Source organism: Lepidochelys kempii, chromosome 8 (genome assembly GCF_965140265.1).
Source record: "Lepidochelys kempii isolate rLepKem1 chromosome 8, rLepKem1.hap2, whole genome shotgun sequence".
NCBI classification, from domain to species: domain Eukaryota; kingdom Metazoa; phylum Chordata; order Testudines; family Cheloniidae; genus Lepidochelys; species Lepidochelys kempii.
The window spans coordinates 14,882,976-14,906,829 of record NC_133263.1 but is presented as its reverse complement, the minus strand read 5'-3'; the positions used below and the strand labels follow the sequence as shown (position 1 = coordinate 14,906,829).

General features: G+C 43.7%; 1 protein-coding gene across 10 annotated transcripts in view; it reads left to right on the top strand.

Moving 5' to 3' along the window:
• The window catches only part of P4HA2 (prolyl 4-hydroxylase subunit alpha 2), a 55,449-nt gene that overhangs the window by 7,094 nt on the left and 24,501 nt on the right, over window positions 1-23,854 (top strand). For 9 of the 10 annotated variants that reach the window (XR_012160225.1, XR_012160224.1, XM_073355636.1 and 6 more), the window contains 5 exons: window positions 10,998-11,097; window positions 13,450-13,546; window positions 16,086-16,237; window positions 18,500-18,637; window positions 23,304-23,543. Coding sequence is in view for 8 of the 10 variants with exons in the window: in XM_073355636.1 (XP_073211737.1) it covers window positions 11,016-11,097; window positions 13,450-13,546; window positions 16,086-16,237; window positions 18,500-18,637; window positions 23,304-23,543 (709 nt within the window). In the remaining 2 variants the exon portion in view is untranslated. The remainder of the gene's footprint in view (window positions 1-10,997; window positions 11,098-13,449; window positions 13,547-16,085; window positions 16,238-18,499; window positions 18,638-23,303; window positions 23,544-23,854) is intronic. The other variant, XM_073355642.1, reaches the window with a different exon arrangement.

Sequence of the window (23,854 nt, the reverse complement as noted above, 5' to 3'; positions counted from 1 at the left end):
GATTTTGTCTGTGTTATCCATTTAAAAATCATTAGCCTTATAGCTGAAGTCACCCAGTTTGACAGCAGCTTGGCATTTGATGGTGTGTGCTTTTTAAGCAGAGAAAGTCTATTGTCTGTAGATGGAGGAAAAATGAAATAATGTGGTGGGTTTAGTACTTCACTATTTGTCGTTTCTGGTCCTGTAAGTGAGAGTGCTGATGCATCGGATGCCAGGGTGGATAAAAATCAATGATTTAAAAAAAATCATATTTTTTTATTTAAATCAGATTTTTTTTAATAAAATGCTTTTTGAGGAAAAAACCTATCTAAAGATAATTTTTCTACATTATAGCTCAAAGATAACTCATAATGGAACAGGGATTATAAATTATAATTCTATAGTATGAGACAATATATTAATGTAATGTTTAAGAAAAGTTTTGTAAATGAGTTCCAATAGTTCATGGATTAGGGACCCAATCTTATGGGGTTCCACACGCTTCTGTATAGATTATTTAGGTTAATCTTTCTATCTACCCAATGAGACTCAGTGCTCAGTCTAGATTGAAGATACCATCAGAGATGCTTAGTTTTGCAGTTCTCAAACTGTGGATTTGTGTCTCCAGAGGTAACTTGCTTGTTAACAGCAAAAATGTTTTTAAATAAATAAATAATATATAGAGGTGAGAAATGACAGACCTCAACTCTATTGTCCCTCTGCAAATTTGTGTACGCAGAGTCAATCTCTTACCTCTCTCTAAAAGTGCCAAGTTTCAAAAAGTTCGGAAAGGCAGAATAGATCTGGACAAGGAGAAGAAGTCTGGAGATAAATGTGAGAAGCGAAGGACATACACTTGTTTTGTTAAAATATTATATGTTTGCTGTTGAAGAAAAAAATCCAGAATACTTAATGTTGTTGTTTTAGTTAAATAAAACAATTTAAATGCCTGTCTGGTGATGTTCTCCTAATACAATCTGGCAAGAAAATCCTTCAAATATTAATGATTAACCTGTTGAATTGGAGATAGTTCACCTCCCAGTGACTTCATAAATATCTGCTTCAATTACCTTTGGTAAATGAAATAACCAAACAGTCATTCATTTTCTGATATAGCTGTAAAACTAATCTGAAAAGTTTTCAAAATAAATCAATGTTTAAAAATGTATAGTGTGTACCTTCTAAAAATGAAACCTATGTCTATCTCTAAGTTGTGAAGAACATGTATTAAGGTTATAACAACCAACAAGAATGCACTTTTATGTAGAAAATCATGATTAAATCGAGTCTTCCTGACTAGTGATTTAAACCATGATGCAGCAATGGCATGTGGGGAAGTGTAAGCAGACTTGGCTCAGACAACAGTTCAACCTTAAATTGCTATTTGTACAAGTGTTGACCTCTCTTCATGGCTTTGTATTTGGGCCATGCCTCTGAAAAAAATACCACCAGCCAGTCTGTAGCCATGTATGCCTTTGAAACAGTTAGTTCTTTGTTTAAGTCAGGCTGGTTAGACTGCACCATGCTAGTTTAAATTTAGATGCACGTTGGAAGCAACATTTACTTTGGCTTTGGTTTTGAGGTAAATTTCAAGTCTGTTGAGTAAGTACAGATTAGAGCCCAAACATCAACCCTTACTCACTGTTCAGTGCTGGCTTACTGCAGTTGGTTGAGTAAAGTAATTAAGGTATTAATGGGATTTAGATTTTCTTGTTTCATGGTATCCTATCTTGTAATGCCTTATACCTTTGTACATTGTGTACGCTGGGAGTGCAAGATTGGGACCTAACTAAGAGCAAGAGAACTGCAGTGTCTTCTGCTGCATAGTTAATTTTATATCATTACAGAAAAAAATCTGTGTTCTTAAATAAATGTGGAAGAAACGAATAGATCCTATGTTGTGTACATGATGTGATTTATTATGAAAACTACTTTAACCAAGAATGTGCAGTGACTTAGCTGGTATGTATATGCACTGTAGCCCTCTGCTGGATAGAATTGGAACTACTCAACTCTGTAAGTTAGGCCCTGTACTGCTAAGACAGGGGCGGGCAAATTTTTTGGCCCGAGGGCGACATCAGGGTTGCGGAACTGTATGGAGGGCCGGGTAGGGAAGGCTGTGCCACCCCAAACAGCCTGGCCCCTGCCCCCTATCTGCCCCCTCCCACTTCTCACCCCATGACTGCCCCCCTCAGAACCTCCGACCCATCCAACCCCCCCTGCTCCTTGTCCCCTGACTGCCCCTCCCAGGATCCCCCCACCCCTAACTGCCCCCCCCAGAACCCCTCCCTCTATCCAACCCCCCCGTCCCCTGACTGCCCTGATCCCTATTCACACTCCCGCCAGGCCCCCTGATACTCCCATGCCTATCCAACCCTCCTGTCCCCTGGCCGCCCCCCCGAACCTCTGCCCCATCCAAACCGCCCCGCTCCCTTATCATGCTGCTCAGAGCAGCAGGAGCTCGCAGCCCCACCAAAGCCTGCCGCGCTGCCTGTCAGGAGTGGCGGGCCGAGTGGCGGGCGGCGCAGTGAGCTGAGGCTGCGGGGGAAGGGAGACAGCAAGGAAGGGGCTGGGGGCTAGCCTCCCTGGCTGGGAGCTCAAAGGCCGGGTAGGATGGTCCTGCAGGCCAGATGTGGCCTGTGGGCCGTAGTTTGCCCTCCTCTGTGCTAAGAGCTATCACAGATTCTCTTCTAGAGATCTATGCTTTTTGAAGCAGGAGAATCTGAGTTCTATTCCTGATGTATGGTGTTGATACACAGTTCCTGACATTTGTAAAGTTCCTTATTGGCTATAGATTTTTTACATATGTAGTACTCTCTGGTCCCCATCTGTCTGGCTATTCTGTCTATTTTAGGTACTTAGACCGCCTCCATTGACATAGTATCTGAGAGCCTCATAATCTTCAGTATGTATCTTCCCAACTCTCTGTGAGGGAGGGAAGTGCTATTATCTCTTTTTTACAGATGGAAAACTGAGGCACAGAGATTAAGTGACCTGCCCAAAGTCATGCAGGAAGTCTGTGGTGGAGCAGGGAATTGAACCCTGGCCTCCCGAATCTGTTGGTAACTGGCTTTTGAATTCTCGAACGTCCACCTCCCAATTCTTGTGCCATGATTTAAATAGGACAGTCATGTTCATGAGACAAAGGAGGTAACTGAAAAATGTTTTCTGCCATGTTGTGTAGTTGAAGGAATAAAGTTCTGGGGCCTGGTTTCCAGAATGGCTTCACACACCTACTTCCAATAATGTCAGGTGTTGCAGTTGTGGGTGCCCAAAATTGGTGCTGAAAATTGAGCCACAGGTAAAACCAAATGTGTTTTATATATATATATATATATATATATATATATATATATAAAGGCAGACATATATGGAGTGCATGTGGACATTTGTGGTTTCTGTAGGTTTCAGCATATAAGATGAGAAAATGTATGGTCTTTTTAAAGAGTCTTGCTCATGAACAGAGTCAGGGAGCAAGACTTGATATATGCTGGGTGTACTTCTTTGACTCTTAATGTGAGCAGAGAGTAAAAAGTATCTTCTGGCCTGTGTGACTATGGGGAGCATTTCAAACCGCAGAATGTGTCACTCTGGTGTTACCTGTTGGTTTGTGGCATGAAATGAGATTGTGATTTTAAATTTTACATAAACTGATCTCATTATGACCGAATTTCAGTATATCTTCATGTAATCTGATAAATTGGTTGGCCTCCCTGTGAAAACCATGTAAATTCTGACGCTGATAGAAGCAATTAACATTTGACTAAGCACTTCGATGGCACTAGTTTATCAGGGAAGGGGGAGATTTGCTCCGACTTTCATCTTGTTCATCTGTGCTCAACATTCTCTCTGACTGGAAAGAGAAAATTGCCCCCTGAATCATCAGCCAAAAGAGAATTAATTTTGAAAGTCCAGAACACAAGCGGCACCATAAATATTCCGTTGCAGCTTGTTTTATAATGCGGCTTCAAAAAGTAAAGTAAATGCAGAGTATAATGCAAACCATCTGAAGATGAATCATTGTAACAACGAAATGAAAGATTGCTGACGTATCAAGAAAAAAAACATTTTATTTATTAACTTTCTCCTGTGTGTCTGTCTTCAGGCGCACTTGTGAAATTCATCCTAAAGCTACTTAAACTGTTTCTCCTCCCTTGATGTTCATACCTCAACTGCTAGAAGAGGGCCTCATCCTCCCTGATTGAACTAACCTCGTTATCCCTAGCCTGATTCTTGCTTGCATATTTCTACCTGCCTCTGGAAATTTCCACTACATGCATCCGATGAAGTGGGTATTCACCCATGAAAGCTTATGCTCCTATATGTCTGTTAGTCTATAAGTGCCACAGGACTCTTTGTCTGTTTTAACTTGGTAGCTGAAAGTCTTGCAGTGCTCCAAGGAAGGATGAGGGATATTTGTGCTCTGAGCTGCTGCTTCCTGACTGGGGCGAGGGTCTCTGGTGGTTGAGTTGTGGCTTCCCTGTCTGGTTCTACTGCCTGAGAAGGGGGGAGAGGAAGACTGAGGTGCAGGCAGGAACAGGACCCCAAATGAGCAGAATACTTAGCAGCCATGTGATTTTATTGAGCCCAGCTGAGCAATGGGAGTCCTTCCATTGGGATGAAAGGGAGTTGGATTGAGCCGCTTGTGGTTATTGGCCCTGAAAGTCAGGAAGACCCGCATTTCAATTAGGGATGTAAAATATTAAACAGTTAACCGGTTAACTGGTAAGCATTTGTCTTACCATTAACCCACCCTAACGGTTAATCCCCAGCTATCCCAGGCCTGCCGAAGCAGCCCCAGCCACCCTGGGCCGGCTGACCCCGGCCATGCTGGCTGGAGCAGCCCCAGGCCAAGCTGGCTGGAGCAACCCCAGCCCCTCTCCCTTTAATCAGTTAAATGATATCATTTTAATCATTTAAATTGGCAACCTATGGCACATGTGCCAAAGACGGCACACGAGCCGATTTTTAATGGCATGCTGCTGCCTGCCAGGTCCCAGCCGCCGGCCCCGCTCAGCCCACTGCCGAACCCAGTCCAGGACCCCGGCAGGCAGCAGTGTGCCACTAAAAATCCTGCCCGCCCTGGCCCACTCTTCTCCGTCCCCCCTGCCGGGGCAGGGTGAAGAAGCTTGGTCCTGCCGGCTGCTGCTTCAGAGGCCGTGCTGGGTTCCTGCCCCTCCTCCTCTCCCTCCCTGCCCCTGATCAGCTGATGGCCCTTGCAGGGGACGGGGAGAAGCAGAGCTGCAGTGGGCTTGCTGTTCCAGGGAGGAGGCGGAGACGAGGTGGGGACGGGCCATGGGGAAGGGGGTAAAATCAGGGCATATCCCCTCCAGCTCCCTGCAGTGAGCCGCTCAGGGCAAAGGGCTGGGAGCACCCCCACGACCCCAGCCCACACTCCCAGCCCTCTGCCCTGACCCGTGCATCTCCCCACACGCACCCAGCCCTCTGCCCTGACCCGTGCATCTCCCCACACGCACCCAGCCCTCTGCCCTGATCCCTGCACCCCCCCATGACCCCAGCCCTGACTCCTGCACCCCCCTCACATGCTCCCAGCCCTCTGCCCTGACTCCTGCACCCCCCACACATACCCAGCCCCCCCACACCCTATGTCCTGACTCTTGCATCCCCCACATTCCCACCCCCACCCTGAGCACCAAATGGGAGCTGCCCAGGTAAATGGTCCACCCCCAAACCTCCTGCCCCAACCCTGAGCCCCCTCCCTCATTCTTGCTCCTGGCCAGACCCTACAGCCCAACCCCCAGCCTGCTCCTTCACCCCCAGCCTTGTGCTCAGTGCACTCTCAACCTCAGTTCAGTGCAGAGAGAGAGGAAGAGAATGGGTAGAACCAGGAAGAAGGTAGGTACCCACTCTACGTGGGCAGGGCCGGGATCCCAGACCGGCAGCGGGCTGAGCGGGGCCGGCAGCCGGGACCCTGGTTGGCAGGAGCCGGTGGACGGAACCACAGACCGGCAGCAGGCTGAGCCGCTCAGCCCACTGCCGGTCTGGAGTCCCGGCCGCCAGCTCTGCTCAGCCCGCTGCCGGTCTGGGGTTCTGACTGCCGGCCCCTTGCCAGCCGGGGTCCTGGCTTCAGGCCCCGCTCAGCCTGTTGCTGGACTAGGTGAATGGAACCCCAGGCTGGCAGTGGGCTGAGCGGGCCGGCGGCGTAAGATCAGCATTTTAATTTAATTTTAAATGAAGCTTCTTAAACATTTTGAAAACCTTGTTTACTTTACATACAACAATAATTTAGTTATGTAATATATAGACTTATAGAGAGAGACCTTCTAAAAAAACGTTAAAATATATTACTGGCGCGCGAAACCTTAAATTAAAGTGAAGATATAAATGAAGATTCGGCACACCCCTTCTGAAAGGTTGCCAACCCCTGGTTTAAATGGTTAACTTTTTAAATTATATTTAGATCCCTAATTTCAATAGCATTTCAAAGTAACATGGTGAGAATTCAATTCGGTAACTTGGGAAGAGAATTCTGTTCCTGCCTCCTCTGTGGCCTTCCTACCCCTGACTGTATGTGAAAGCCTCTTTCCTTCTGCCAGCAGTTTCAGAAGTACAACAGAGCATTCTTCTCAGTGGATCAGTGATTCACTGAGATTTAGCAGTTACAGAGAAGCCAAGTGTTTGAACAACATAGTTTAGGTTTGACTATTGAGTGCAGTTATCAAGGGGTGTTTGGGGTGGAAGGAAAAATTCAGAATACTAAGGCCTGACTCTTATTGGCCCTACACTGGCGTTACAGTGGTGCAGCTCCATTGACTTCAGTGGAGTTACTTCCGATTCTCACCAGTGTGAGATCAGAACCATATCTCAAATGAGGTAGGGGAATAGGCATCAGTTGTTGGGTGAACATGCCTCCCAGAGTCCCTCTGCCAGCAACGCTTGCCATGACAGCTTGGCCATTTTCCCAGCTGCCACAAGACCCATGGCAGCTTGGGTACAATTGCCCTAAACTGCACCCAGGACCAAACTGTCGTTCAGTAGCCCCAGCACAGAGAAACAAGATGCCTCTCCTCTTCTTATTGCCCTGGGCTTTGCACAGGCCTCTGGATGAACTGGGGTCAATAAGAGCATGCTTTTGAAGTCTTTCCCAAGTCTATTACAGATGAAGATAAGAAGGTTTAAGGAAATCCTAAATGTTGCCTCAACTAAAGTGAGATTTTCTGCTTTCAAAGATAATTTTGATACTGTCAAGGTTCCTCCCCCACTCTGAACTCTAGGGTACAGATGTGGGGACCTGCATGAAAAACCTCCTAAGCTTATCTTTACCAGCTTAGGTCAAAACTTCCCCAAGGTAACAAATATTACCCCCGTTATCCTTGGAATGGCCGCTACCACCACCAAACTAATACTGGTTACTGGGGAAGAGCTGTTTGGACGCGTCCTTCCCCCCAAAATACTTCCCAAAACCTTGCACCCCACTTCCTGGACAAGGTTTGGTAAAAAGCCTCACCAATTTGCATAGGTGACCACAGACCCAGACCCTTGGATCTTAAGAACAATGAACAATCCTCCCAACACTTGCACCCCCCCTTTCCTGGGAAATGTTGGATAAAAAGCCTCACCAATTTGCATAGGTGACCACAAACCCAAACCCTTGGATCTGAGAACAATGAAAAAGCATTCAGTGTTTTACAAGAAGACTTTTAATAAAAAATAGAAGTAAATAGAAATAAAGAAATCCCCCCTGTAAAATCAGAATGGTATATATCTTACAGGGTAATTAGATTAAAAAACATAGAGAACCCCTCTAGGCAAAACCTTAAGTTACAAAAAAGATACACAGACAGAAATAGTTATTCTATTCAGCACAATTCTTTTCTCAGCCATTTAAAGAAATCATAATCTAACACATACCTAGCTAGATTACTTACTAAAAGTTCTAAGACTCCATTCCTGTTCTGTCCCCGGCCAAGACGACTACAGACAGACACACAAACCCTTTGTTTCTCTCCCTCCTCCCAGCTTTTGAAAGTATCTTGTCTCCTCATTGGTCATTTTGGTCAGGTGCCAGCGAGGTTACCTTTAGCTTCTTAACCCTTTACAGGTGAGAGGAGCTTTCCCCTGGCCAGGAGGGATTTCAAAGGGGTTTACCCTTCCCTTTATATTTATGACAGATACAAAGCCAGCCTAAGAGAAAGGGTGTACGTATGGGAAATAGTTGCCCTAAATAGCTTTCTCCTTATTGCTGAATTCTAAGCATTTCTTGAAAACCAGAGTTTTGTGTTTCTCCCTCAGCTTGAACGAACAGGTTAGTTTTATATCCAAGTATCTTGGTCTCGGTTACAGGGGTTTCTGAATCCCTAAGATGTTCGAGCTGTAATGGTGTGTGGGGTGTACAGTCTTCTCTCCAAAAACATATTTGCAAGAATTGTTTTCAGGCTGTGGCGAGGAGGTGTTGGCGCTGGTGTTTTGAGATGTGCAAAGAATGCCTGTAAACAATATTAAAATCCCTACAGACAGGTATCTTTCCCTTGTTCAAGCAAGAATTGATTTCCTGTGTTTATTGAGTGTGCCTGTTTACTGATTCTTTCTCTGCGTGTGATGGCAAAGCTGCTAGATTTGGTAAATTTTATTGTTCTTGGCAGATGTCCTGAACTACAAGAGAATGTTGGGAGTAGGGAATGGAGGGTTATGCTGTTTTAAGTGGAAAATTCGTTCATAGTCACTTGGCCAAACTGTGTGTGATGATTCCAGAAAACTGCTCTGGGAAACAAGAACAAGCTATGCAGCTGGACAGCCAGGGTTTAATATATCCGAGTGCATGTATCTTCTGAGTGCTCTTGACTCACTCTTCTGGTCTGCTATATCACTTATTGTGGCTTTAGTATTGGCAGACCTCTTCATGGCACTACTCATTCAGCTTTGCCTAGTGCTCAGATTACCTGTGTATTAGCTTTGCAGTAAAACATGTGTCTGAAACATAACAACTCTAAAGCACATGGCATTGAAAAAATATTCAGCATGACGCAACTGAGACAATGTTCTCACACTTGCACGTGTATACACCCGATATACATATTGCCGTAAATATTTCAGATTCTTCCAGTAGATTTGCAAAGGGGTTGGGGGGAGGTTTGTTTTAAAAACTGAACAATGGTTTATGAATATAATAATATAAACAGCAGAAAACAGAGCTGGCATGTAAGTGGTTCTCTGCATGGCAGCTTTATCCCTTACTGTGGCATTGAAACATCGTACTTTTCTGTTTGCCCATTTCTTAGTCTTAGAGCAGTGCAGTGGCACTTTCTCCTGGGTTTTTGCAGTAAGTGTGCAAATTTAAGTGACTCTGTCTTAGTCTTTGCTTTTCTGTATAGTTGAAGGGGTATTGTATTTTCAAAGCAGGTTGTATTTGCCAACTATTTCATATCTGGAGTTAACCTTGACCAGATGGGGCATAAAAAAGAACAACTGCCAACAGGATAGTCCATAGCTTATGATGAGTCTAAAGTAACCCCCTTTTTAAAGGTAATTTTGAAGTTTATTGACCCTCAGAGTCTTTGCAATGAGCATGCAGGCTATGATAGGCATTTGTGGTCAGGAACACTCTGAGAACAGTCAGTTCCCAGAGAGACTTTCCTGCAGGATGACCTCCAGATTGCACATACAATACAGACTTCCACTGTGTTCAGTGGCCGGGATTCAACACCAATTTGACTGCAGCTCCTAGAGTGCCCTCCTGCAGGGTACTGGTCCTCCTAACCCACTTTCCAGCTGCCATTGGCCTTTCGGTCTGCTTTGGTTGCATACTGGTCCCCTCCCATATCCTCTGTCCTGCACTCCCTGGAAGACTGTGAGGGTAGTTTGGGCTTTTGCCTGCAGTGAGTCCTGCCCTGTTTTCCCATTTCGAGTGGTGGCACATCCTGTGCAGGCAGCCTTCCCTACTATTCCTCAGCCGAACTCTGCCTGGGAGCTTCTGATTGTTGGGTGGGGAGAGGCTGGAAAGCAGCCATGCAGCTGGAGCAAGACAGGCTGGTAGTAGAGGGGTAGGTGAAGAGGGGCAGAGCGAATTCTCTCCACAAGCCTGCGAGGTGCATGCTTTACATGGGTGGGAAAAACAGACATGCAGAGGTTAAGAAGTTCACCAGTGAATCAAAGGCAAAGCCAATGCTCAAAATCATACACTGAAATCAAAGGGAGTTTTGCCATTTACTTTAGTGGGAGAAGTATCAGATCCTTAATCTCATGCAGAGGCCATTAGACTGCATCACTGAAGTCAAGAGAATTTGCTTTTGCTTTCATCAGAGCTAAAATTAGCTTCAGGTGTACAAAAATAAAACCACCTTATTTTAAATACTTGACTAGTACACTTTTTTTTTTTTTAAATGATGCTTTTGCGGTCTTGAGTCCCAGTGCCCTGGAATAGGGATGAGAGCGAAAACTCCTTCCCAGGATACCATTCTCCTTGAAGTGCACCTCTCCTATTGCTAACCCCCCACTCTTTTAATCCTGTTCTTGTTTAAAAAAATAAAAACTCCCTCCAGGTCTGGAATCTTTGTGACACTTGCTCTCATTTCCTTTCAGAGACAGGTGCATCTCTTCTGTGTCCTGCCTTATCTCTGTCATCATATAGAGCAAACCAGGCCTTGCATGGGGCAGTGCAGAACATTGCTACTGTAGAGTTTCCAGCAGAGATCATGAGAGGGATGACAGCTATCATCCTGTTGGATGTATTTTTGAATAACAGAGTCTCTAAATTTGAGGCAGGGGTTTTTGAGGAATGGGAGCTGCGGGAAGTGGAGCTGCTTCCCGCAGCTCCCACTGGCCAGGAACAGTGAACCGCGGCCACTGGGAGCTGCAGGCGGCTGTGCCTGCAGATGGTCAGTGTAAGCCCTGTCTCGCGGCCCGCCAGCGGATTGTCCTGGAGGGCCGCAGGTTGCCCATCACTGACCTAGGTCCTGTTTCTATGAAAATTAGGGATTCTTGACTCATCCTTATTAGGGTATCTGAGTGTTATTTGTACACAGGGTATTGAGTTTTTTTCCTCTCCGAATATCCTGCAGATCTCAACTTTATTGAAGATGAAGTCCTGGATACTGTCACTGCTGTTGACCTGCATTAGCTGCACATGGCACACACAAGCTGAATTTTTCACCTCTATAGGTAAGGAAAGAGTCAGTGCAAAATAACCTGATGTTGGAGCACAGTGTATAAAATTCTTTAGTGCACACAAAGAAGGTTCTCTTTTGGTAAGCCTCACACTGTAACCCTATCAGACAGGGTTTACATTAGAATTGCCTAATGCAATTGTGTATAGCAGGATTTGCACTGGGGCCACTTACTCCCTCTAAGCCTCACCAGTGATGAGCAAACTGGTGCAGATTTCTCTCATGCAGACAGGGCCTCAGATTTGAATGAAACACGCAAAAAGGGAAAAGATGACTAATTCCTTGCTGTTAATTGGCATTGCGTATCTGTTCTGGCTTGAGTATGGCACTTAAACCTTACCCCTGAAGGTTTAATGCTAAATCACTGAGTAGCTAGGAAACCTTTTTAATTAAAAAAGGAAAAAAAAAAACATCAAAAACAAAACCTCCTTACGTGTAAGAACTTCTTAGAATTGGGAGCCTGCTATGGTAGATTTGAATAAACAAAGAATGATGACTTCACATGAAATTTAACAATATGTAATAAAGCTTCATGGTAAATTTACTTTCATTTCTTGCCATATCATTATGACTGTTTCTCTCTCACCTCGGATACAATGACTACATCATTGCCCATCTTGAATAGATTGTTTTTGAAAAGTTCCATTTATAGACACACAAAAATGAACCACAGGCAGGATTGACAATTGCTTCTAGTAAATCTGTACTCCCTGGTTTGAACTCCACACAGATGAAAAGTTGCAGAATATGTTTTACCTATATGATTAAAGTGGACTTTATATACTATGGCTGAATTATTTCTGCTTCCCTCTCTTCAGTGTGACCTATGTTCTGCAATGAGAATTACTTAAAGCTGTTTTGCAACAGATGTCAATTACTGCACATGCTGGGTGCAAAAAGAGGGCAAAACTAAAATCATGTGATTTCCCCGCGGGGCCCCCCCCCTTTTTAAACAAGTCTTTTCAAGTCCTCCTATAAATTGTCCAGTAAATTAATCAAAAATGTCACATAGAATAGCTGGAAACTTTGAAAACAATCAGACTAGTGATCCTAGCCCAGGCTGCTTTAGTTTCTTCTGTTTAATAGCCCTGTCTCAGTATACAGATCTCAGAACACTATTGCTTATGCAGGTAGATTGTTCAAAAGCACATCAGAGATTGAGAAGCACAAGTCCTATTAACTTTCAAGGGGACTTATGCTTCCGTATCTATAATGCTGTACTGTGAATAGTGCTCAATATTCAATTGTGATTTGAATGGCTTCGAAATGATTTATGCCCCATTTAAATCAGTGGAGTTACACTGGATGGACATCATGCCTTGATTAGACTTCTGCTTTATTTTGTAAAATTCCTCAGTCGGAAGAAAGCATATTGAGTCCCATACAGAACAGATTGCTCTAAGCTGCGTTTAAATATCTGTGATAAAAACAGACAGAAACTTATTGTTGGTAGTCTTTTTTTTTTCTTGGCAGTTAAAGATAACTATTGATAGGCAGTTGTTGTGAATGACCTTCTCCTTGTCTTGTATTTCCCCATTTGCAAGTCTGACCCAGGCAGAACAGAACTCATTTCTGGATTTCACCTAGGACTGCTGCTTAATTATACTTCAGTCATAATTACTTAGTAATGCTGAAAAGAAATCTGTAGCTGTATTTGTCAGTCTAATCAACTCATACGTGTACGTGTTCAGCTTTGGTTGCCAAAAATCAAGGGCTTCTTATGTGTAAAACACAAAATGAAGTAAGATTTGTATACTAGCAATCTCCATTAGGAGACTTTCTGCACATCGGTTAGTCTGCGAGTGTTAGACTGTAAGTCTTTTATATTTGTTGTTTCCACAGTTACTATTTGCAAGCCACATACCAAGGAACTATAATTCTAACTAGTGCATGTGGCATTCACTAATAAACTAGCACTATGACCTAATCTGTGTCCACACGCAGAGCAGATGCCATGGCAATTATTTTGACCGCTAACTGTGTTGCTTCTAACTGTAATTGTGTCAAATCTCTTTTGACTGCACACAGGTGCAAGTAACTAATATTAAAATCATTCAAAGGCAATGAAGGGGTCACAGCAAAGTTCCTCCAGAAGACATTAAGGCTGACATTTTCAAAGCCACCTAGAGGATTTGGACACCTGGTTTTAACAGGAATTCAGTGTCCCAAACTCTAGGCTTTTCTCATTTTAGCCTCAAAGTAGTAAATTGCTTGAGCCTGAATATGTTGATTCTTCAAGCTGTTTTACTAGCCCTAGAGTGTCTGGGATGTTTCCCCTCTTCTGTGCCCATGGGAAAGGGTAGTCCCTTGTTTTACTTGTGTAGTAAAATTTCTCCTTCCATTGTAGGTCAGATGACAGACCTGATTTATGCAGAGAAAGATCTGGTGCAGTCTTTAAAGGAATATATTCAAGCAGAAGAATCTAAACTCTCTAAGATTAAAAGGTAAGGGGAAGGATTGCATAACAAATCTGCACTTCTCCATTATTTATATGTTGACTGTACAATATCACCTTTTTTCTCTCTCTCTCTCTCTCTCTCTCTCTCGGATAGTACTGCCACTGCTTTCCCCAGTGCCTGACCAAGGGAGAGGGATAAATAAGAGCAAGCAGGCTGAGGCTTATTCCAGCAAAAGCAGGGGTGAGGGAGATCCCCGCTCTAGGTGTTCTTTTGGATCTTTGTAGTACTCTCAAGTACTAGCAATGGCCAAGAGTGCATTTTCTATCAGTTGAGATGTTGGAACTTTTCCTCTCTCAAGAAGACTCTGCCATAGTTATCTGTGCACCTCTCAGCTGGACTGTGTCAACATGTTATGGTTGAGCTACCCTTGCTGACCACTCAGAAGCAGTAATCTTAAGGAAGAACATGGCAGGCTGCTTGTTTAGCAGGCCCACAATGAGCACTTTGCACCCATGTGTTCCATGCTGCACTGATTATATTTACTTCCAATGTGGATCAAGGTGGCCTCTGATCTATAAATTGTGATATATTCTGGGCCCTGGCTGCCTCAGAAGCCACTTTTCTCCTTCTACATGGTCCTGACAGCTGAGATGTTCCTGCCAATCATCCCTGTTTAAATGTCCCTAAAAGTAGATTGTATGAATTTGTTACTATTCATCTATTTAAAAAAGAAACAAGTAAGTTCACCCAGAGCATTGAGTGTTGGCATGTGTTTTCTGAATAGGGATTACAGCATCACAGATAGAGTAACAACACTCAGATAGTTCTATAAAAGGTTTAAAGCCATTTTTTCAGGGCTAGGTCTTAGAAATGTTATTCACCTATAATTGGGGACAGATTTTGTAAAGTGCTCAGAACTCAGCAGTTCTACTTATTCTCAATGGGAACTTCTGGGTGCTGAGAATTTATTAAAATCTTGCCACATCATTTAAGTGCTCCAATGGCTATTGAGCTCTCTTGAAAATCTGGCCATTAGGGGAAAAGTAATATACATTCCTTATAAGTTTTGAAATCCAGTCAATATATTTTCCTTTAAAGGGAGATGGTCAAGTCAGTTTAGATTTCAGATGTAGGTTTTTGTTACAACGAGCTTTTGCATAAATGTCAGCAAAAATGTCTTTTGTGTATGTTTTTAAATTTCAGTAGAAATAGTTAATTAAAAAAAATAAATTCCCCTACAGTGAATTCCCTAAAGCTTCTTAGATACTAATTATAGGCAAAAATGAAACTGCCATATTATGATAAAAATAAGGACCAGATTCTGCCACTTTCACTCACTTAATGTGGTACTTTACTACTCAATTGGTCTCATTGGTTTCAGTGGAGCTGTTTACAAAGTAAGATACTACTCGACATGATTATCAAATTTGGCCCTCCTTTTGTACAGCAAAACCCCCCAAACAATGTAAATAGTGAAAATTAAATTACTAAAATTGAAAGAATATGAAAAATCTAAAGAATGTTACTAGGAGCATGGGTAAAGTAATCTGCTTTGGTGAGTACATGGATTTTAATCTGACAGGATCTCTTTAAAGTATCTCTGAAGAATTAGTAGCTTTGGATTCCATTTTGACCTGGGACATTATAATACACAGAAAATACATGAGCAACTTGGGGATAATTGCATAAATTTATACTAAATTATCTCTGTCAGTTGGAAACATTATTACATTCGTGACCCCTCTGATTATGAAACTGCAAGCTTGCAAGTGGAAGCTTTTGGACTGTGCTCAAGGATCTTGCTTAGAGCAAAGCTCTTTTATTGTTCACTTTTTAGTTTTGCCTCGGTAGTGTGCTCAGTTCCCACTGCATATTGGAGAGAGAAATGTGAAGCTCTGGTGCATGCGTAATGGTTCAGCTAAGAGATCAGATAAAGCCGGGGATGAGAGCACAACTGTAGCATTAGTGAAGTACCATATATCGGACTAAAATAAGAGTTCATCTATGACACTCAAAAGAATATTAGGACTCATCACTATCATTTTTTAATTTGCCAACTTACTTCTGCATGAGCGTATGATGGAACTATATTCATTAACCTATTGTTAGAAGAAAAGAATCCTAATAACTTGAAAAATGAAGAGGTCTGTCTTTCCATCTGTGTGCATGGATCACTCCCATAAGAGCCTAAACAGCTTTTGAAAAAGCAAACTGATTTTGTGGTGGTGATAGTGAGGTGTAAATGAGAGTGACTTTTTAAGAATTATAGTGTAGTTCATCTTGCACAATGTATCTTTTTCATAATTCAACATAATATAAATTGTTGGTTGAGACATTAATGCAAACAAGATTTGTGCCCAGTGGCCTTACAGGTAGGAAATATTTATATTTTGTTGCAGTTAAAAAAAATCAATTGTGCCATGAGTCACCCTTACAGAGTTAAAAGTAAGTGGCTGGCTATATATAGCAAAGACAGCTGGCTATATATAGCAAAAGGAGCAATTCCTTTTTAGATGTGATGATAATAGGGAAGACATGCCTTCATAAAATTATCTCAGATTGAGACATACTATTCTTTTTCCAGCTGGGCTGAAAAAATGGATGCACTGACTATGAAATCAGCTTCCGACCCAGAAGGTTATCTTGCACACCCAGTAAATGCATATAAATTGGTGAAGCGTTTAAACACCGATTGGCTGGAATTAGAGAATCTAGTTCTTCAGGACTCAACAAGTGGTAAGGTGTTAAAGGGAAGAAAATAGTTTCTGTGACTTTGCTGCAACTCTGCTTTTTCCTTCCCCGGCTCATATACTGGAAATCTGCAGACTTAATTGTTGTGATTTCAGATACTGTTGCCTGAATTGTGTGAAACTTACAAACCAAGAAATAACTTATTGTTTACTGGCTACCGTTCACCACTTCCCAGCCACCATTAGACATTTCCCTTTGATCAATACCCTGATCTGTCCTAGAAGCAGTGCCATTAGTTTGATTATGGCAGAAGCCCTTCATGCTATTTTAGAACATCGGGCAGAGGGAAGAAGAGTATGATATACCAAAAGGTCCAACTATTAGGACAGTTTTTATTTAAAGCGTTTTTTTTCTTGAGACTTCAGCTTTATAGGAAAGCTCTTATTCCACTCAGTCTTCCCAATCTGTTTTTATTCTTTTTTCCCTTCTCAGCACTCAGTAGTGCTAGTCTTTGGTCTGCCTTGGCCTTTGGATCAGTAGATAGAAGGACTTAAGAATCAAACTCTGCTGCCCAGACTGGATCTCCAGAGGCTTCTGATCTGCTCCAACATAAACAGCTGGCAAACATTATAGAGTTAATGTCTATATATTTGTCTATTATTCATGAGTTTATCCTTCTAAAAATGTTCCGTAGCTAACCCTGCTTCTTACTACATATTCTTCCCAGAGAACCTGTCTTAATCTTGCTTTCTTAAGCTTAAACATTTTTTGTCAGTTTATTTTTATTGGACTTTCTGAAAGTGAAAGAAGAAAAGGAGGAAATATTTTTCTTTGAACTCGACTGCATGTTTTCTCTTTCCATTCTGCTTATGCTAAAAGTTTAGATGCTTTGAAGTCTGTCTGTTCAGCCAAGCGTTTTATAGCTGTCCTGGAACAAATACAATTATGAACTTTTCTAACAACTAGATCACTAATTCCACTGAGCACTTACTCTCTAATTTTGCTCTTAAAGATTTCCCTGTAATATTTTGTAAAATCAATACTATTGTGATTGATGTAACACTTAAAATTAAAATCAGAACTTTTGTTTTCTTCCCTTATTATTTTTTTTACAACCTTTCATATAATTTTGGATAGCTCAACACTTCAATTTATTTGCATAATACACTTAAAGTTCTTCCTTTATGCAACCTATTTTGTTAGTTGCGAGTATCCCTTTAAAATGAATGCACTGTGGCTCTGCTGTTGATGTTGTATGAAAGAGGTGGGCAAACTATAGCCTGTGGGCCATATCCAGCCTGTGGGACCGTCCTGCTCGGCCCCTGAGCTCCTGGCCAGGGAGGCCAGCCCCCGGCCCCTCCCCTGCTGTCTCCCTTCCCCCACAGCCACATCACCGCTTGCGCCCCGCCCACCTCCCAGGCTTTCCAACAAGCCTGTCCTGCCACTCTGAGCGGCATGGTAAGGGGAAGTGGGGGGCAGGAGGTCCCGAGGGGCAGTTAGGGGACAGGGGGCAGTCGGATGGGGCGGAGGTTCGGGGAGGGGGGCAGTCAGGAGACAGGGAGCGGGGGGGTTGGATAGGGGTGGGGTCTTGGGGGGGTCCCAGACTTGTCAGAAAGTAAAGAAACTTAGGTCATTTTCTCTCTTTGTTAGAGATGGGTTGAAGCAGTTGGAAAATACATAATCAGGCATGAATCTCATCCCACGTACCAAACTAAAGTGAGATAAGTACTCAGTCTCTCCCCAAACACCCCCTTTGTGTCATCAATGGGATGTGGGATGGTCTGAGAGCCTCTTTTGGGTCATCTGAGGTCTTCACATCTCACAGAACTCCTATGGGTTAGCAGATGCTTGAAGTTCACAGAGTTTGGAGGCCTCCAGAGAATGCTGAGATCCTGCATCTGCCTTGGTGGAGTGTTGCCAAAGGAAAAGTGAGGGAGGATATTGTGGAAGCAGGAGGGATGTTAGGAAAAGGCATTATGGGAAAATAAAAATTATTAGGGTTAAGGCGATAATATCCATCACCCTACTTTGTTAATGGTGCATCACACGAGAACTGAGCATCTTCTGTTAATGTCTCTCATTTGAGCTCATAAATCAAAAGGTTTAAAGCAAAAGGTAAAGAACAAGATATGTATATAACTGAAGAGTCTGACAAGAGGACTGTTTATGTTTAAATCTCAACTGTTTGATTCCCACTGAGGATGTGTTGCAAAACAAAACGCATGTTTCCAATCCTGGGCCAGTCTGGTATTGATTATATGCATATGAGTTGTGGAGTTAACTGTTTTCTTCTTTTTTAACTGAAAGGTTTTATCGCGAACCTCACAATTCAACGTCAGCTCTTCCCAACTGAGGAAGACGAGACAGGTGCTGCTAAGGCTCTGATGCGTCTACAGGACACATATAGGCTGGACCCTGAGACCATGTCTCAGGGGAGACTACCAGGTAACGCTACAGCAGCCTCCTCTGCTTTAAGATTCAGTTTGTATTGAAGAAGTGATTTTATTGACATGTTCATGATGGCAGCATTTTAGGAGACTGGGCAAAAATTTCAAAAGCACCTGAGAAGTTCCTTTTCAAAAGTCACTTAGAAGCACTTGCAAGCCTGAATCTCATAGAATATCAGGGTTGGAAGGGACCTCAGGAGGTCATCTAGTCCAACCACCTGCTCAAAGCAGGACCGATCCCCGACTAAATCATACCAGCCAGGGCTTTGTCAAGCCTGACCTCAGAAACTTCTAGGGAAGGAGATTCCACCACCTCCCTAGGTAACGCATTCCAGTGTTTCACCACCCTCATAGTGAAAAAGTTTTTCCTAATATCCAACCTAAATCTCCCCCACTGCAACTTGAGACCATTACTCCTCTTTCTGTCATCTGCTACCACTGAGAACAGTCTAGAGCCATCCTCTTTGGAACCCCCTTTCAGGTAGTTGAAAGCAGCTATCAAATCCCCCCTCATTCTTCTCTTCTGAAGACTAAACATCCCCAGTTCCCTCAGCCTCTCCTCATAAGTCATGTGTTCCAGTCCCATAATCATTTTTGTTGCCCTCCGCTGGACTCTTCCAATTTTTCCACATCCTTCTTGTAGTGTGGGGCCCAAAACTGGACACAGTACTCCAGATGAGGCCTCACCAATGTCGAATAGAGGGGAACGATCACGTCCTTCAATCTGCTGGCAATGCCCCTACTTATACATCCCAAAATGCCATTGGCCTTCTTGGCAACAAGGGCACACTGTTGACTCATATCCAACTTCTCTTTTTCAACAGTATGTATCCGATGAAGTGAGCTGTAGCTCACGAAAGCTTATGCTCAAATAAATTGGTTAGTCTTTAAGGTGCCACAAGTACTCCTTTTCTTTTTGCGAATACAGACTAACACGGCTGTTACTCTGAAACTTCTCATCCACTGTAACCCCTAGGTCCTTTTCTGCAGAACTGCTGCCGAGCCATTCAGTCTCTAGTCTGTAGCGGTGCATTGGATTCTTCCGGCCTAAGTGCAGGACTCTGCACCTGTCCTTGTTGAACCTCATCAGATTTCTTTTGGCCCAATCCTCCAATTTGTCTAGGTCCCTCTGTATCCTATCCCTACCCTCCAGTGTATCTACCACTCCTCCCAGTTTAGTGTCATCTGCAAACTTGCTGAGGGTGCAATCCACACCATCCTCCAGATCATTTATTGAAGATATTGAACAAAACCGGCCCCAGGACTGACCCCTGGGGCACTCCACTTCATACCGGCTGCCAACTAGATATGGAGCCATTGATCACTACCCGTTGAGCCCGACAATCTAGCCAGCTTTCTAGCCACCTAATCTCGTTGAAAGTCAGTGGGATTTAGGCTCTTAAGTTATTTATTGCTCTTGAAAATGTTCCTCTTTAATTTGTCCCCTATTCAGAAAAGGATGGGTAGTGTTATGAAACCTTGTGTTGTATTTGTCTCCAACGGAATAAAATTCTGCACCAGTTAGCACATTCTGCACAAACTAAACAAATAATAAAGTGTTTTTAATGGTGTTTTGATTGAGCAGCTCATCAGCAGACATGGCAGGAATCCTTCCAGCAAATGGCTCAACAGTCTCATCTCTCTTCTGTTTATAGGTCTTATTATTATCAGTCAGTCATCGAGTGTTAGGCTCTGAGAATAAAATGAAAACTTTGGGAATCAGGACTTCTTACTGCCTTTCCACTTTTTAAAGCTCTTTAGTTTGTTAATTAACCTCTTTCGGTTGTGCTCAGCATTGGCCTAGCTCTGCTCTGCTGTGAGTTTTGCTGTTGCCTGCAGTGGGAACACAGTCTGGCCAGTTCTGAGCACTATTGATAATCCTTCCTTTCATCTAATATAATTTCTATATTAACACATCAGATAGTTAGTATTGTGTTTTATGGTATGTCTCCTTCTGACAGTGTCAGAAGTCCCAAGTTTAAATTTTCTGGGGGCCCTGGAGATAGATGTGCAAATTATACACAGAAGCTTAGAAGAACAGTGGAAAGTATCATGCGTTGTGTACTACTGGTTGCAAGTTGAAATTGGGTCTAATCCATTGCAGACCTTAGTCTGTAGCTGGCCTTAACATCTGTGAACACAGGCACGTGCATTGAAATGACAAGTTTGTGAGTAATGGGGCATACTGGCCCTTTAAGACCAGGCTTCCCTATTCCAGGAATTCTGGAGCAAACAGGGGCTTGGAAATGATAGAGGGCAGGTGTTGGGAGACAGGAAGTGGCCCTAAGAAGGGGTAGTTAGTATCTGAGACATAACTAGGTTACTGTTGCTTTATAGAACTGGGACCGGGAGCCTTGTGGTATACGGTGAGGATAGGCTTCCCCCTTGTCTACTCAATCAGTCAGTCACCAAACCAACCTTGACACCCTGGGCAGGCAGGACCAAAACAAAAGGGTCCCTGTTCTCATGGGGAAGAGGGAAGAAATAGAGACGGTCTATTGCCAGTGCACTCTCGAGTCCCAGGAGGACAAGGGATGACCCAGCATCTCCTTTCCAGGCAGTGCAAGGGGATGGCAACCCCACCACCCAGGAAACACAGGGCGGAAGGTCTTTTACTATCAAGGTTCTTCTGTTTGAGAGCTCTATTTTTTGAAAGACTTTTATGGTCAGCCCTGCTGAAGCTGGACCAGTAAAAGTTAAAGGGCTTGCTGAGAGAGAAAGGGAGAAGGCCTTTAAGGCCATCACACAGTTCAAAATGGAGGTTTCCCAAATGTCTGAGAACTTGCTCCTTCTTGCATCCAGCTGTTAAATCAAACTAAGAGCAGCTAAAATTATCCTATATAATTGCCTAAAATTACCTTTTCCTGTAAGCAGCTACTGCCAATGGGATGTTATTGGCTTAGCAGTGGGAGGAGATGACACGCTCACAATTAAGGTAATGTCCATACTGTGAAAATGATTGAGAAATTCTGGTGAAAGGCTATGAATTTTGTTGCCACGAAAGCCTCAGGCTGCCATCCCCAGTCACATCCATAACATTTTATAAAGAAATTATTTTCACTTAGCCTAGGTGTGCAAGTGTAGCGACTGTCCCTAGTTTCTGTATGCATTCCTAGGGCAGCCATCTCCACCAAAGCCACATAGTCTTTTCCAGCTGATTTTGAGAGCACAGTATATTACAGAAGCAGCATAAATATGCCTTCCTGCACAGACTGCACACGTGGTGCTGAGAATGTGAGCCATCCTTATCGTGGTGTCAGATTTGTGCATACGTAGGTCACACAAGATGGCTTGTGTGTTATGTCTTTTAACTAGTGTCTTCAGTGACTCGTAGAAATAGATTTGTGTGGGCACAAACTCTTGCTTTACTTTCAAAAGAAAATGCTAATTACAGTAATTGGAGCCCCATCCTGCCATTATTATTGTGGTAGCTAAAGACTAGAAACAGGGGTTAGGTTCTCATTGATACTGTAGTCGCTGTACAAGCAAATACACAGAGATAGCCCTTGCCCCGGAGAGCTCACAATGAGAGGAAGGATGGCTTGGTGGGCAGGGTCTTAGGCTAGGACTTGGGAAACCTGGGTTAAATTCCCTGCTCTGCTACAGACTTCCTGTGTGACAATGAGCAGGTCACCTAGGGCAGTGATTCTCAGACTAGGGGTGCCGCTTGTTCAGGAAAAGCACCTGGCGGGCCAGGCCAGTTTGTTTACCTGCTGCCTCCGCAGGTTTGGCTGATCGCGGCTCCCACTGGCTGCAGTTCGCCACTCCAGGCCAATGGGGGCTGTGGGAAGGGCAGCCAGCACATCCCTCAGCCCGCGCTGCTTCCCACAGCCCCCATTGGCCTGGAGCAGCAAACTGCGGCCAGTGGGAGCCGCGATCAGCCAAACCTGCGGACACGCCAGGTAAACAAACTGGCCCGGCCTGCCAGGGGCTTTCCCTGAACAAGCTGCGCCCCTAGTTTGAGAACCGCTGACCTAGTGCATGTCTACACTGTTCTAAAACCCATGACAGCAAGTCTCAGAGCCCAGGTCTGCAGGCTTGTGTTGCGGCGCTAAAAATAAATGTGTAGACATTACAGCTGGGGCTGGAGCACAGACCCTGAAGCCCACCCCTCATCCTGGGATTCAGAGCCCAAGCTCCAGCCCAGGCCCAAACATCTACACAGCTGTTTTTAGTTCTGTAGCACCAGCCCAAGTCTCTCAGCTCTGAGCCTCACTGCTGTTTGCTGTGTAGTCAGTTATACCCATAGTCTCTCTGTGCCACGGTTCCCAATCTGTGAAATGGAATAACAACACTTCCCTGCCTTACAGCGGTGTGGTGAGGAGAACCACATTAATGATTATGAAGTGCTCAGATGTGCTTTTTGGAGTCAGGTAAGTATCATAGATGGAATGTAAGCTAGAGCTCACAATCTTATTTGTACACAAAACTCCCATTTACTTCCATAGGAGATAAACACATGGAGCTATGTCAGGATATGACCCTTAACTCTTTCATATAAATGGAGTTTGGTGAGTGGTAGAGGATCTGAAATCTTGGCAGGGTGTCCCCTTTTAAAAACCTTTTCAAACGAGGTCAGTATTTACAAATGTCTCCCAGCCAAAAATATTTTCACTCAAGATTTGCAAAGAGCACTTATAGTTTGTTTCATTTTATAAATTTAGGAACAAAATACAGATCCACTTTGACAGTGGACGACTGCTTTGGCATGGGAAAGATTGCTTACAATGAAGGAGATTACTATCATACGGTGCTGTGGATGCAGCAGGCGTTGAAGCAGCACGATGAAGGGGAAGATGCAGCCGTCACCAAAGTGGAGATCCTGGACTATCTCAGCTTTGCTGTCTTCCAGCTTGGTGACTTACACAGGGCCGTGGAGCTCACCAGGCGCCTGATTTCTCTCGGTGAGAAGTACAAATGATTCATTTTTCTAAAGCCAGGGAGGAATGGGATGTACCGTAGGTGGCAGTGCCAAGAACACCCGTGCTCCAATCAGCACAACAACATTTACCGAGAAATGTCCTACCCTGTGACACGCACTAACATAAATATTGGGTACCACAGCCTGTTTGTATAAAAAGCCCTCTTCAAAAGGTGTCCTACAATTCACGCAAAGCTGACCCCAAAAGCAAACACATGCCTGACATGGTGCAGCGTCAATCATGTGTACTGTCTGTCATGGAAAGAGGCTTTTTGTTGCTAGTGGCGGAAGTTT